Source organism: Ictalurus furcatus, chromosome 14 (genome assembly GCF_023375685.1).
Source record: "Ictalurus furcatus strain D&B chromosome 14, Billie_1.0, whole genome shotgun sequence".
Lineage (NCBI taxonomy): Eukaryota > Metazoa > Chordata > Actinopteri > Siluriformes > Ictaluridae > Ictalurus > Ictalurus furcatus.
This window is the reverse complement of record NC_071268.1, coordinates 7,274,213-7,287,785: the sequence shown is the minus strand read 5'-3', so window position 1 is coordinate 7,287,785 and position 13,573 is coordinate 7,274,213. Positions and strand designations below refer to the sequence as shown.

General features: G+C 37.6%; 1 protein-coding gene across 1 annotated transcript in view; it reads left to right on the top strand.

The window, feature by feature from the left end:
• Positions 1–978: 978 nt before the first annotated feature.
• The window catches only part of trpc3 (transient receptor potential cation channel, subfamily C, member 3), a 39,087-nt gene continuing 26,492 nt past the window's right edge, over positions 979–13,573 (top strand). Inside the window, exons 1-2 of the mRNA XM_053641802.1 lie at positions 979–1,486; positions 11,848–12,613. Of these exons, the coding sequence (XP_053497777.1) occupies positions 1,326–1,486; positions 11,848–12,613 (927 nt within the window). The 5' untranslated portion in view covers positions 979–1,325. The remainder of the gene's footprint in view (positions 1,487–11,847; positions 12,614–13,573) is intronic.

Genomic DNA, 13,573 nt, shown 5'->3' with positions numbered 1-13,573 from the left:
AAGGTCCTTTGGTCTAGTGGCTGCAATTTATGTGAACAGTGAGGGGGAAGAAGACAGAAGCACGATCCCATTTGCCTTGAAGTAATCGAATGTATTTACTGAAATATGTGAGGTGTGATTGTCCAAAAGGAGTAACACCTTCTTCTCCAGACAGACCTTTGTATGCTTGACAAAGTACCTGAGAACCAAGAGGAAATCATCCTCTATCATTCAACCAGAAGAGTTACCACTCCCATCACTCTCAGGTGGCCCATCAGGTCCTCATACCACTTGCATGGGAAAATGAAGAACGCTGGGATGATTTTTCACAGTGATTGTACTGCACATGCTACTGAGACAAGGGCACCTCTTTCCACTGAGCTTGAGCCAACTTGCTTTATCCCACGTCATGCAACTACACAGTCAGATGTCTGGACAGTTGTAACACTGGTCTCATCCATAGTCCATACAGTTTATCATTACCATCACTACCTCATCACTAGGTTCTTGAAAATCTTTCTACATTTGAATGGTTAAAGCTTGTAGCTTGTGCCAGACTAGTTGCCTCTGTCTCATGGACAGGTTGGGATGATGGTTTTTTTTTTATCTCAAGACTGGGGGTGTTTAAGTTTATAAAGAACTGCCAGTTGATATGCAAAATTTCTGACCTAAAATGTAGAATAAGTAAGATTTGATACATAAAGTGATATCCGATTTCTACTTTGGCTTAACTGGCTAACCTGTACCTGTCATATGTTTACCTCATGTGGAGTCAGTCCATAATACAGGTCTGCTGCCTGCATCAAATAGCCAGTCAAGAACTTTCTTGTGTCTCACAGAAGACCTCACTGAAGACCTTCTGACTGCTATGGCAGTCTGCTCACTTGACCCTTCCTTGTTCAGTTTCTGCAAAGCTTTGCAAAATCTGCCCAAAGTAACATGGCACATAGAATGGGCCTCTGATTGATTTCCCCTGTATGACATGAAGTACAGCTGTTTTCAAGATGTCTGCAAGTACAACCCTATCCATCCTGTCTTCCTTTTCCACTGTCTAGACATGCTGAATAATAAAGCATATATAAACAGTGTCCTTCGTGATCATTGGGGGTTGGTTGTAACATTAAAAAAAAAAAAAAGTGTTTATATATATCCCCAACTAGCTAAATTTGAATTACTAATGAATAATGAGGAGGAGGGACAGGAGTATCACTGTGACTGATGAACTTGCCTGTAGCTCCGCTCCACTGCAGTGCACTTCAGCTGAACCCTGGCGCGCGCGCTGAGCTCCGGCACCGGCGGTGCGCGCGCATCCGGTGCTCTCAGGCGGAGAAGCAGCCCTCGCCTGTATGTCCGGCAAAAGCAGGCTGTCCAAATACCATAAAAGGGTGTCGGTGCCCGAGGATGATGCTGAGCAGTGTTGGAAAGAGGAGAACGGCGGTGTGGATGCACGTTACCTGAAATCCGTGAAGAGTGCCAGAGACGCGCCGCACTACTACCGCTACAGCATGTGAGTAGCTCACAGTGAGCATTAAACAGTGTACAACAGCTATCCGTGGAAAGTTCAAAGGAAAAGACAAACCTAATGAAAGGACGGGACTTTTGATACAATGTGAAACCTGAAATTAATAATGCGTGCATGCAGTTTCATTATCAGAGATCTGGTGTGAAAGATTGTGTGTTACTGGATACAGATGCAGGTTTTATGTGCAGCATTATTATTGTTATTATTATTATTATTATTATTATTACTATTATTATTATTATTGTTATTGTTATTATCATTAATAATAATAATAATAATAATAATAATAATAATAATAATATTTATATTCTTCTTCTTCTACAAATACATATTTTGTATCGTGACTTGTTAAATTAATTATTCTGAATAATTCAATTAATGTCCAGTGTGTGTAAAGACAATGTAGCGCCATCCTGTGGATATATATATATATATATATATATATATATATATATATATATATATATATATATATATATATATATATATATATATATATGTGTGTGTGTGTGTGTGTGTGTGTGTGTGTGACAGTTTTGATCTTGGAGAGACATTTGACTGCTCCCTTCAAGATAAACTTCTTTAAAAGGTTGAAGGTAAAAAGTTTGTAAAAGGTTTCCTTTTGGTTTCTGAGGTTAAGGTTAGGGTTAGATTAAGATGTAGGCATTATTTAGCTGCGTTAATAATTATGTTAATGGAAAGTCCTCACAAGGACAGTAAGACAAAAGAGTGTGTGTGTGAAACATTTAGTTGTGGTTAGGGACATTACACTCAGTACTTTTACATGAACAATAATAATCCGATATTAACCCGATTAAGCAACTACCATGTAAACTGAGATTATTGATGACCTGAATTTGACTAAAAATCATACTTGAAGTAAACACAAATGGAATTAAGACATGTGGAGTATTTCTGTTTTACTCACATTATTGACGTGTATTACAGACATGTAAACACCTTAATCACACTATTAACGTCGTGTGAGAGTTTTCACCATATTTTGTGACAGGACACATACACACACGGCAGTGTTCAACCGATTGACGGCAAACAAGAGAGCACGGCTGCGTCCTATACCGCGTACTTACCTACTATACAGTAGGAGAAATACATTTATATAGTAGGTGAAATACATGTATCTCAGCTACTATATAGTAGGTAAGTACGCGGTTTGGGACGCAGCCCATGGCTTCAAGCAGTCGTCTATTTGCACGTACAGCATGACAAATAATTAACTTTACTTGAAGCTTACGTAAAATTACACACAATGAAACACCTAAATCTGTATACGGTACCATAACGAAGACGAACTGTATGTCGATACGTGAAATTCCGGAGGGAACGTTGGACGTAATGACGTGTGCCTTTAATCGATCTATGTTCTATAACATGTAAAACGGGATCATGAAAGGAATATTCTAAAACCGACTCATGTAAACACCTTAATCACAATATTGTCTTATTCAGAATAAGATCAATAATTAGATTATTGCTGTCCATGTAAATATAGTCACTGACAATGATGATAAGAGTTAGGCTGATTACAATATACAATCCTCACCTTATGTCTCTATAGTTTTGTATAATTTTTTGCACATCTACATCATGAATCTTCTTATAGCTCAATTGATCTACCTTTTTGTGCCTATGTGTACCTCCTTCCCCTTCTGCATAATTTGTGTAGTCTGTTAGTGTGTAACACACCAAGACAAATTCTTCATATGTGTAACATACTTGGCAAGATAAACAGCATCTGGTCCTGAATCTGATTTAATGGTTCCTCTGCCATTGCTCCAAAGAGCCTTTACGGTCTCTTTTAAAAGGTAAAATTTAAAAGATTAAATCCTTCTTTAGTTTATATTGGTTATCTACTTTGCTTTGTAGAGACGGTAAATGGTCTTAAGATTTACAATAATTAACATTTTAAGTGAACACATAATAACATAATTCCAAAGGGCAGAGGAAATTAGGTTCACTTTTACCTACAGTAATACTGACTCAGCTAATGGGCATCAATAAGAGGCTCCTTTGCCACTGTCATCATTCTTTCTTATTCTCTACTTCATTGCAAAGCCTTTGTCTTGTCTAAACAGCACCCTCCCCCTGTGTGTGTGTGTGTGTGTGTGTGTGTGTGTGTGTGTGTGAGCAGTTACTACATTTTCTTGGTAATACTTTATTTGAATTGTTCATTGTAGACAGTCCTCAATCCATTTGAAGACCGTCAGGCTCTTAAATGATTCTCAACAACATTTCACAAATTGTATCAAGGGAATACACATGGACTGAATTTGACATAGTGATAAGACTAGGGATAAAACTAGAGACAATCTGATAGTCTGTAAATGATCTACTAAAAATTCTGAGCTATAAACTGTATCAACTAAAGAACGGGGGGGGGGGGGGGGGGGTTGTGTCTGCACATGTTAATGTAGTATTGATTGTTTATAGATTGTACATTATAAATCAACAAGCATTATTAGTTGACATTTCATTTAAAATTAGTTGACATGCTTGTTGATGACAGTCTGTAGATGTTTTCTTATTTCACGGACTATCCTAATAAAGTGTTACCGTTGTTTTATTCTGCTGTTACCTGAGTGGCGAACCTTGTTGTTCACATTTGTGTCTGTTTTAGGCATTCGTTCTCTTGGTAAACACGTTTCATGCAGCGTCACACTTCTCCAATGTCGCAGCTTGTCCGTTTGAAATAGCAATTTATAAATACTAGATATTGATTGGCAAAAAGCCACAACACTTAACCTAATAAAGAAAAAATATCTTCTGTTTAGATGTGGCTGTCTGAAAGATTTTCCCTTTGGACACTAAGGGTTAGGGTTAGTGTTAGGGTTACTGAGCTTAGGGTTACGGTTAGGGGTTATGGATAAGTACATGTACAGTAACAGAAACATACAAGCAAATGGGAATAACATTCAATATTAGAATTATACGAGGGTGTGTATATGTGTGTTTAATATGCTGCATTTTCTGGTTCCTGGTTGATGGAAACTCAATTCCACAACATTGTGCTTGGATTAGATTCTCCCTCATTTGTCACTTCAGATCAAATGAATAAATGTGAATGTAAGCTATCACTGTGTTACAAACAGCATTGGATGGGACACTGCAATGCCTTATGAAATGAAATACTGATCAGACTGTAACTATCAGTATCTACTTACTGTGTACCCATCAATATTACAGTAGCGATTCCAGTTGTGGCAGGGCTGTGGGTCAAAATAACAAATGCTTTTTGTTTTTTTGTACGTTAGTCCTTTTTGCTGGACTGTTGGAGGGAACACCACAAGAAACCTCACAAGTGATATGTAAAGTTAGATGATGAGCAACTATTACTGTATACTAAATGAAACTATATACTGACTTACCACTGAGGGTGCATAGCTCTACCCACACAAGTTTTCACTTCTTAGATCACAAATTTGATCTACACTTGATCGGGCATCAGAATGATCCAGCAGCCAGTGGGATTGTTAATATGGTAGGGGGCTAAGCAGGGTTTTATGGGGCAGGCATCATTGGGCCCAGTAGCAGGGCAGGCTACTTTGAGTCCATTTGCAGAGCAGGCATCTCTGGGGCCACTGGCAGAGCTAATGGCTTAGAGATAGTGGAACAGATGTATAGGGAACTTTTTTCAGAGCAGGTGTCTTAGGGACCTTAGTCAGAGTAGGCAACCTTTGGCAGCCTTTGGCAGCCTTTGGCGAAGCAAGAATTTTGTTGGTTTTTGGGGGAGTAGGCATCTTGCCAAAACTTGGTGGAGTAGTTCTTTTTGAACTCTTGCTGGAGCAGGTCTCTTGTTTGTCTTTGGAGGTGCAGCAATTTTGGGACTCTAGGTGGAGCAGGTGTATTGGGTAGACTTGGTGGTGGACAGCGTGGTGAACAGAGTAGCTTGGGGTGTAATGGCAGAGCAGGTGTCTTGTTGGCCTTTGGAGATGTAGGCATCTTAGGTATCTTGGTACAGCAGGTGTTTTGGCACTTCTGGTGGAGCAGGTGTCTTGGAACTTCTGGTGGAGCAGGTGTCTTGGAACTTCTGGTGGGAACGTCTGGTGGAGCAGGTGTCTTGGAACTTCTGGTGGAGCAGGTGTCTTGGAACTTCTGGTGGAAACTTCTGATGGAGCAGGTGTCTTGGAACTTCTGGTGGCGCAGGTGCCTTGACACATGACGGTGGATAACATGGTGGACAAGTTGGCTCTATTGTTGGAGCAGGGGTCTTGAAGGTCTTTGTCTGAGCAGGCATCTTGTGTGCCCTTGGAGGATAAAGCGTCTGGTGGTCTGTGACAGAGCAAGCATTTTAAAGGGCCAGTAATGGAGCAGATGTCATGGAGGACAGAGATAGAGCTGGGATGCAGGTTTAGAAATATGTATGGCCTGTGCATCAGGCTGAGCCACCAGGCTACTAACTTTGTTTTTCACCTCATCCAGAAGGATCACTGATAGAAAAATTCTTGATCGTTACCTCCTTAATAATATATTTTTTTTAAATCACCAAAAAAGAGAAAGCATAGTTGACAGACAGACTGCATTACATTAAGTTTGAGTTTATTCTTACAGTGTCCGCAACAACCATCTGTTTGTTTAGATCTTCTTTGTTAATCATTTGCTTGTAGAGCTTGTCAGTTTATTTAATACCTTATGCTCAGAAATAACTCCATATGGTTGGATACACAGTAAGTGCTCAGTTTTTCATTGGGATTTTCAACAATTATTCTCATAACACCAGAATAATGGTAGATAGTCCAGATCAAAAAGTTGAAACCAGAAACTATACCACGGCTGGAGTGGGAAAACTAGAGAAATAAAAAAACAAGAAACAAGATCTTGAAGGGGTCCGGAAACAAAGACTATAAGACCACAACAAGATAAGATAAAGGTGAAAAATTAGACAGAAAATTCATAATATGGGGCCTATAATAATGAATAAGGATTGGAAACAAACCAAAGGCAAACAGGAAGTAATCTCGCTGCTTCTGTAACAGGTGTTAGGCTGGCACTCTCCTAGGGAACACTTATATATCTCTAGCTCTCATCTGCTGATCACCAATTCATCTTCTCATTGAGGATGTAATATTGTTTCTCTCTGAGCCTGCATATGATAAAAAATAATAATATTTGGGAAATGGGAACACGGTGCCTTGTAGTACATCAATACATCACGTGCCCATTACAGCTCACTTACTGTCTGTAATATGTAGCTACTCTCCAGGCAGATATGGATATCGATTATTACACTGGCATGCATTACCTTCTTCCTGAATGAAGCCTACATCATGATCCAGGTTTTTGCATGTGTTTGTGTTGAGTATGAAGCAGCTAAATAAAAAATGTAGTAAAACTTACTCATGTCAGCTTGAAAGACTGATTATTATTGGATCAAATAGCAGATTGACGTGAGTAATGAGCTGCATGATTAGTTTCAATCAAATCATTTTTCACAATAATGAAGTCTGTATTTTTTTTAAAAAATCAAGTTCTCATTGTACTCTTCTTGCCTGTTTTCTCACAGCTACTACCATGATTTAAATCTGTGCTGAAAGAGGTTTTTCCTCCCTCAAGACTCATGTTTAGCTATGAGGTCATTTATTTATATGTTTTATCCAGTATAACAATGAGTGTTAACACAAGAAGAAGATGTTGCCGCTGTTCCTGCTCTATGAGAGCGTGGTCCAGGTCAAAGACCGATTGAGACACATGTTTTCTTTGGCCATGTCTACTGCTTCATGGTGAGAAAAATCACAATAGCCCCAAAGATATCACTTTTAAATGACATTTTAAGTGGATTATGCTGTTATATAAGAAAAAGAAAGTGGTGTGACGCCATTATCACCGCAGAGTTGATTATTTTCCATATCTTTATGATCTTCATTTTATTTTTCTTTTACTACAGCAATTTAAGACCAATTACATTTTTATATTGTTTTTTTGTTTGTTTGTTTGTTTGTTGTTGTTGGTTTTTTTTTACCTGTTTATAGTTACATTTAATGTTGTGGAACATCCATGAAACACATTAGTTCTTATTACCACCTACTTGTTATCATGATCTTCTCTTTTTCTCTCTTGAGATACAAAAAATCAGGCTTGTCATTTTACTAAGAATCGGAAAAGTGGAAAGTCTCCTTCCTTAAATGCTAAATCATTTTCTCCTCACAGAATCATTTACCATATCAGTGATTTTAGGTTTTTCTTCTTCTTCTTCTTCTTATTATTATTATATTTATATTTAATATTATTATTAATTAATATCAATGTGATTTATTCGTGTTTGTTAATATATTATAATATATCAATATATTATATTAATATTATATTATTATTTATATATGTTATTCTGTTTATTATTAGTCTTAGATTTCATGGAGTGTCCATGATACAAATCCCTGCTAATGACTGTAGAAATTATAATATATTAGAAGTACACTCATTTTAAATTGTTATTTGAATTACAGCTGGTAATGTCAGAGCTGCTGTTATATAAAAAGAAAAAAAATCAACACTTTCTGAGGTTGAGAATTTAGTAGGGCTGTGGTATTAAAAATAAACTAGAGCTAAAGAACTATGCCCACTCTCATATAATGACTTCAAGTCATTTGTTCTAATAACTTTCTAAATTCTCGTCATTCTTTTCTTAACAGCTGTCTCATGGCAGAAAAATCAAGAAAGCTGACAGCTCACCTGTCTTTGGTTGCGATTAATGTATGCTTTTACATTCTGCTTATGAGGATATAAGTCTTTTGTTTGTCTCAATTATGAATTAAACTTCAAGTCAATCAAGTGAATGTACACAGGGGTTAAGACCTCTAGCTGAGGCCTGAGAGGTGCCTTGATTATTTTCACTATTGATTTCATCAAATACCTGACTTGTACAAATCCATTTTTGACATGTTGTTGTCAACCCCCATTTTGTCTCCATTATCACATCAGGGGTTTGATTGTGTGTGTGTGTGTGTGTGTGTGTGTGTGTGTGTGTGTGTGTGTGTGAGCTCATGCATGCAGAAGGGGGCAGATAACGCATTCCTCCGAGTGTGTTTTGCTGCCCTGTGACGCAGAATGAACGGAAGTTTGAAATGATGTAGTTGGCTGGCTTCACATGTCTCATAGGAGAAATCCATAAATTAAAAAAAGTCTCAATGACACATATAGATCAAACACTTAGCAACACTGGTGGTTTCATATGGTTTTGCTTTGTGTGTAATAAGAAGTGAATACATTTTAGGTTCTCTTAAACAATGTTATTTAATTTAATTCACTTTATTTGTCAAAGTCAACTTTATTGTCATTAAGGACATTACACAACAAATTTAAGCCTTTCAGTTCTACATCCCACACTTTAAATGAAAAAGAAAAAAAAAAAAAACAACCCCACAGGTAAGTAAAGTAAGACAAGAGTAAATAAAAGCAAACTTGTAAACACAAATCTAAAGATTTAGATGTGGAGAACAAACTGGTATTTTAAATTAATTACCTCATGTATTTTTGATTTTTTAGTATAGACAAAAGTAAACAAAAGGCAAACTTACAAACACAAAGTACAAAGCTAAGCACAATGGGTAGAGATAAATAAATAAATAAATAAATGAATAAATACATGGTGTTTCATGTTTTTAATTAATTATTGAATTAACTACATAATTTAATAAGTATGGATTGAGTTGTAGTCTGCAGTATGTATAGCTTAAAATACTGGTGCAACACTGCAAATCTACTTTAAGTAAAAGGTTCATACCACAAACAGAAACATTTAAGGGGGAATAATTCAGAAGTGTAAGTTGCCTGAGGTGCAGAACGTGATTATGTGGTGCAAAGGTGCAAAGAATTACAGTACCATGTAAGGTGCAGGAAAGCAATAAAATCTGTCATATCCGCTTTTATTAACCCTCCTGTGGAGAAGAGATACAGCACAATAGATGCTGTCACAAAGCTTCAAAATGCAATATATACTGTATTTACAGTATAAAGAAACAATCTTTCATTCTAAACGTATTTTTTTTTTAAAAATTATTAGCAAAATGCTGGTGATTTTCTCTGCCCCAGTTGAAATCAGCTTCTCTGTACAAATCATGTTTTGGAGTAGATTGAGGCCATCTTAAACGGCCCACTGAATAAGCAGACATTAGGAGCAGTAATATTGGTCTAAATTGGCTGTGGAAAGCACTGTGGATGTTCACATCTGGTTCCAAGTTAAATCACCGTCTCGTTTTAAGCCACTCTACAGTGAAGAGACCGTAAACTGGAGCGAGTATGAGCAGCTCTGCTCTCAGAAATACAGTCCTCTGCTCCACTGATGCTCTTGTAAAGGGAAGCTGATGGACTCTTGAGACTTGGAGTGTAATTCCATTTAGCATTTATTACTTATTACTCACAAACATCCTTTCATCGCTGTGGTTTGAAAAAAAAAAAAAAACGAGTGAGTGTACAGTGGAGATATTTGATATTACACTGATGTTATTGGAATACAGTTGGGTCCAAGTGTCTCAGAGGCGACAACGCTAGTGACAATGCTGTGAATGCTACTGTGCATTCGTTTCTAATTTAATACAACAATATGCATTACAGATTACAATAATATTCATTACAAATATTCTTGACAACTTGAGTGAAAAGTAGAATCTTTTAAAAATTTACACGAATTTCAGTTCGTTAATGACAGCGTGTGCTCGAGCTGGAATGGACCCCAGAAATTGTTATTATTATATATTGAACACTAACTTCAGTTTATAGGATTTATAAAGTAAATACATGCTCTCTTACATTTACATCTTACATTTTCTGTTACATTTTCATGAAAAACCAATCCATTTTTTTATTCAGACAAATCCAGTCAATGATGCGTGCACTGTAAATTTATTTATTACTAGACTTCAAATATACAATCAAATCCTTACCCATTTGTACAGATGCAACAACCGTCAGTCTATGCTCATAGATTCTGTCACTTGCTCTCGATATATTAAAGTAACTTGAAAGAAACAAGAACCTTGTTATTTTATGAGAAATCTGTACGAACTCGAGCAACTGTGATTGTGGATGGATTTCATTAAATTTCATAGGCATCAATGGTACAATCACTAACCCCACATCTAACCTTAACACTCACAATTTTTTTTTAATAGGAATTTGCAAATGTGAGAGCATTCTGAAAGGGGAAAAAGAATCATGTCCTGATTTCTAATTTCAGATAAAATAATGTATTTTTTACTTAATAATTTATTTTTTTAGTACATTTACATTACTGGACACTTTATAACTTTTTACTCAGGTATATTGCAGTCTACCAACTACTTCATTTAATTAGGATTTAGACACACTACCCATACTTTCACTTATGTTTTATGTACTTTGTCCATTTTTATTAGTATAAAATTAAATATATGTATAGGCCTCCTAATACTACCTACTGGCAATGAATTGCAATGAATGAAATGCATTAAATGCAAAAGTTTAGAATAAAAATGCAGATATTACATTCTATCAGGACCTGCTTGTTATTTTCAAAGTGTGTGACTATATTTGGACAGGTTGTATACCAAAAATAACATCATTAACTTGCATATACTAAGTAAAGATTCACAAAGTTGCCATGCAGTTGTGAGTTGCTCTCATTAGGAGGTACATCAGAGGTACATATATGGATGTCTTTCTACATTTAGTTGATAATCCATCGATGGAATGTAGTAATCCCACTGTCTGGTTTTACCCAGAATAGGATGAGATCTCTTTTGAGTCTGGCTCCTCTCGAGGTTTCTTAAGAGAAACACTACTTGTTTATAGATTCATTAATTAAATGTTCAACTATGAACAATGTCTAGTTCACAACACTGAAGTGTATGTATTTAAATTGGAAACAGTCTAACTGTAAAATACTTTAAATGCAGAATATTCAAATAGATTGTGTTGTTCTTTCTTGTATGACTGTGTTCATAAATGTTTTCTAAAATTGGCACAGAAGGAGCTGTGATGAGGCATCCACCTGTAGCATCTGTTGTGTTTTATTAAAATGCTATTAAAACCAGGATGAGTTTGCACTATCCACAGGGATTTTTCCCAAGACGGCTGCTCTCGCTGTGTTCACTTCATCTGTCACCAGACCCCCCCTACGAGTTAATAGTCCAAACCAAATGTCAATCATCTGTTCCTTCGCAGAGGTAGCTACCTGATGGGACAATGTCAACACAGATTAGCATATTAGACAAAAGTAGGCAGGGGAATACAGAGCTGTTTCCACTCACTTGAATTGGGAGGGTCTGGAAGTTTAATCTTAGTACAGTGAGATTTTTTAGTCAGACAACCTTTTCCTTGCAAGGTGCAAATCAATTGTCTATTTCTTCTTCCAGGAAAACTTTGGACTCTTTTCCAGCACAGAGGATGACCCTGCAGCGTGAGAAAGGGCGTCGGCAGGCAATTCGTGGCCCAGCATTCATGTTCAATGCACGTGGAAGCAGCCTGACAGCCGAGGAGGAGCGTTTCCTCGATGCAGCCGAGTATGGTAACATCCCAGTAGTGCGTAAGATGCTGGAAGAGTCACCCACGCTTAACGTGAACTGTATGGACTACATGGGCCAAAATGGGCTGCAGTTGGCCGTAGGCAACGAGCACCTGGAAGTGACTGAGCTGCTCTTGCGGCGCGAGAACCTGGCACGTGTTGGCGATGCCCTCCTGCTGGCCATCTCAAAGGGCTACGTGCGCATTGTGGAGGCGTTGCTGGGCCACCCATCATTCGCTGGTGGAGAGAGGCTCACGCGCAGCCCATGCGAGCTGCAGGACGACGACTTTTATTCATACGACGAAGACGGCACTCGCTTCTCACCTGACATCACACCTATCATCCTAGCCGCCCACTGCCACAAGTACGAAGTGGTGCACATGCTGCTGATAAAAGGTGCACGCATCGAGCGGCCGCACGACTACTTCTGCAAGTGCGCCGACTGCACGGAGAAACACAGGAAGGACTCGTTCAGCCACTCCAGGTCCAGAATCAACGCATACCGTGGTCTGGCCAGCCCTGCATACCTCTCACTCTCCAGTGAAGACCCCGTTCTCACCGCCCTGGAGCTCAGCAATGAGCTCGCCAAACTGGCCAACATCGAGAAGGAGTTTAAGGTACGATGGCTGGGAATGGTTAGACTTCCTGATGATTTAATGTTTTTTTTTGTTCAAATACTTGAAATCTGATTGCTTGAGAGATTTGTATGGATTTGAACAGACAAGGGTAATGTGGTTGGATTTTGTTTGAAGAAGTAGAAACTTAGTATCTTTTCATACAACTTTAGCTGAGCAAATTGTTTTGAATTTGCCAGCCTAATAACATGTTGGCTTCAAAATAGTCCATTTTGAAATATTTACTAAAAGTGTGACAGTACGAATGTTTTTTTTCCACTTCAGTATACAATTTACTAGGCTCAATTAATGAATATAAAACAATATAATGAATAAAAAAAAATAATAATGTTCCAATCATTTTGCCTTGAACAGATTTTCTTTTTTTTTTCGCGGTCTCTTCATCTTTTATTTACATTCCCATCTGTGCTCACACTCCTGCTATCAGGATTGTTACTGAGCATAGAAAAACAATTTGTGTGTCTGCTTCCATAAATATTGTTATCTTAATAATAAAAGATATATATGTAATATATATTAGGGCATTATAAAATAACATTTTCATTTGTGTTATAAAATAAAAAGGATGACCTGGGTTGATGGGACATCTGTTGCTACTTTTTGCTATATTTGTCCATTTCATTTAGCTGAAGGCATAGCATTGTGCATGAAATTTAGGACATGGCTTTGAAGAATCGTGAAGGTTCTTGTCACTGTTGTAGATCGTATGCCATTGCTGGATGGTGCAACCGTTCAAAACCTTCACGAAATACAGCAGTAAATCAAACGTTTATGATTTACATTGTTGTTCTGTTTCTAGGGCTCTATTAAACACTTTTTTTTCTGACAAATGTGGGTTTTCATATGTAGTTGTGGTGTGCTTGTTCATCAGGAGAGGTGATATGACCCTTGCTGAGAGCAATAAACTTGAGATCATCATGATCTTGGCACAGGTGCTCAATA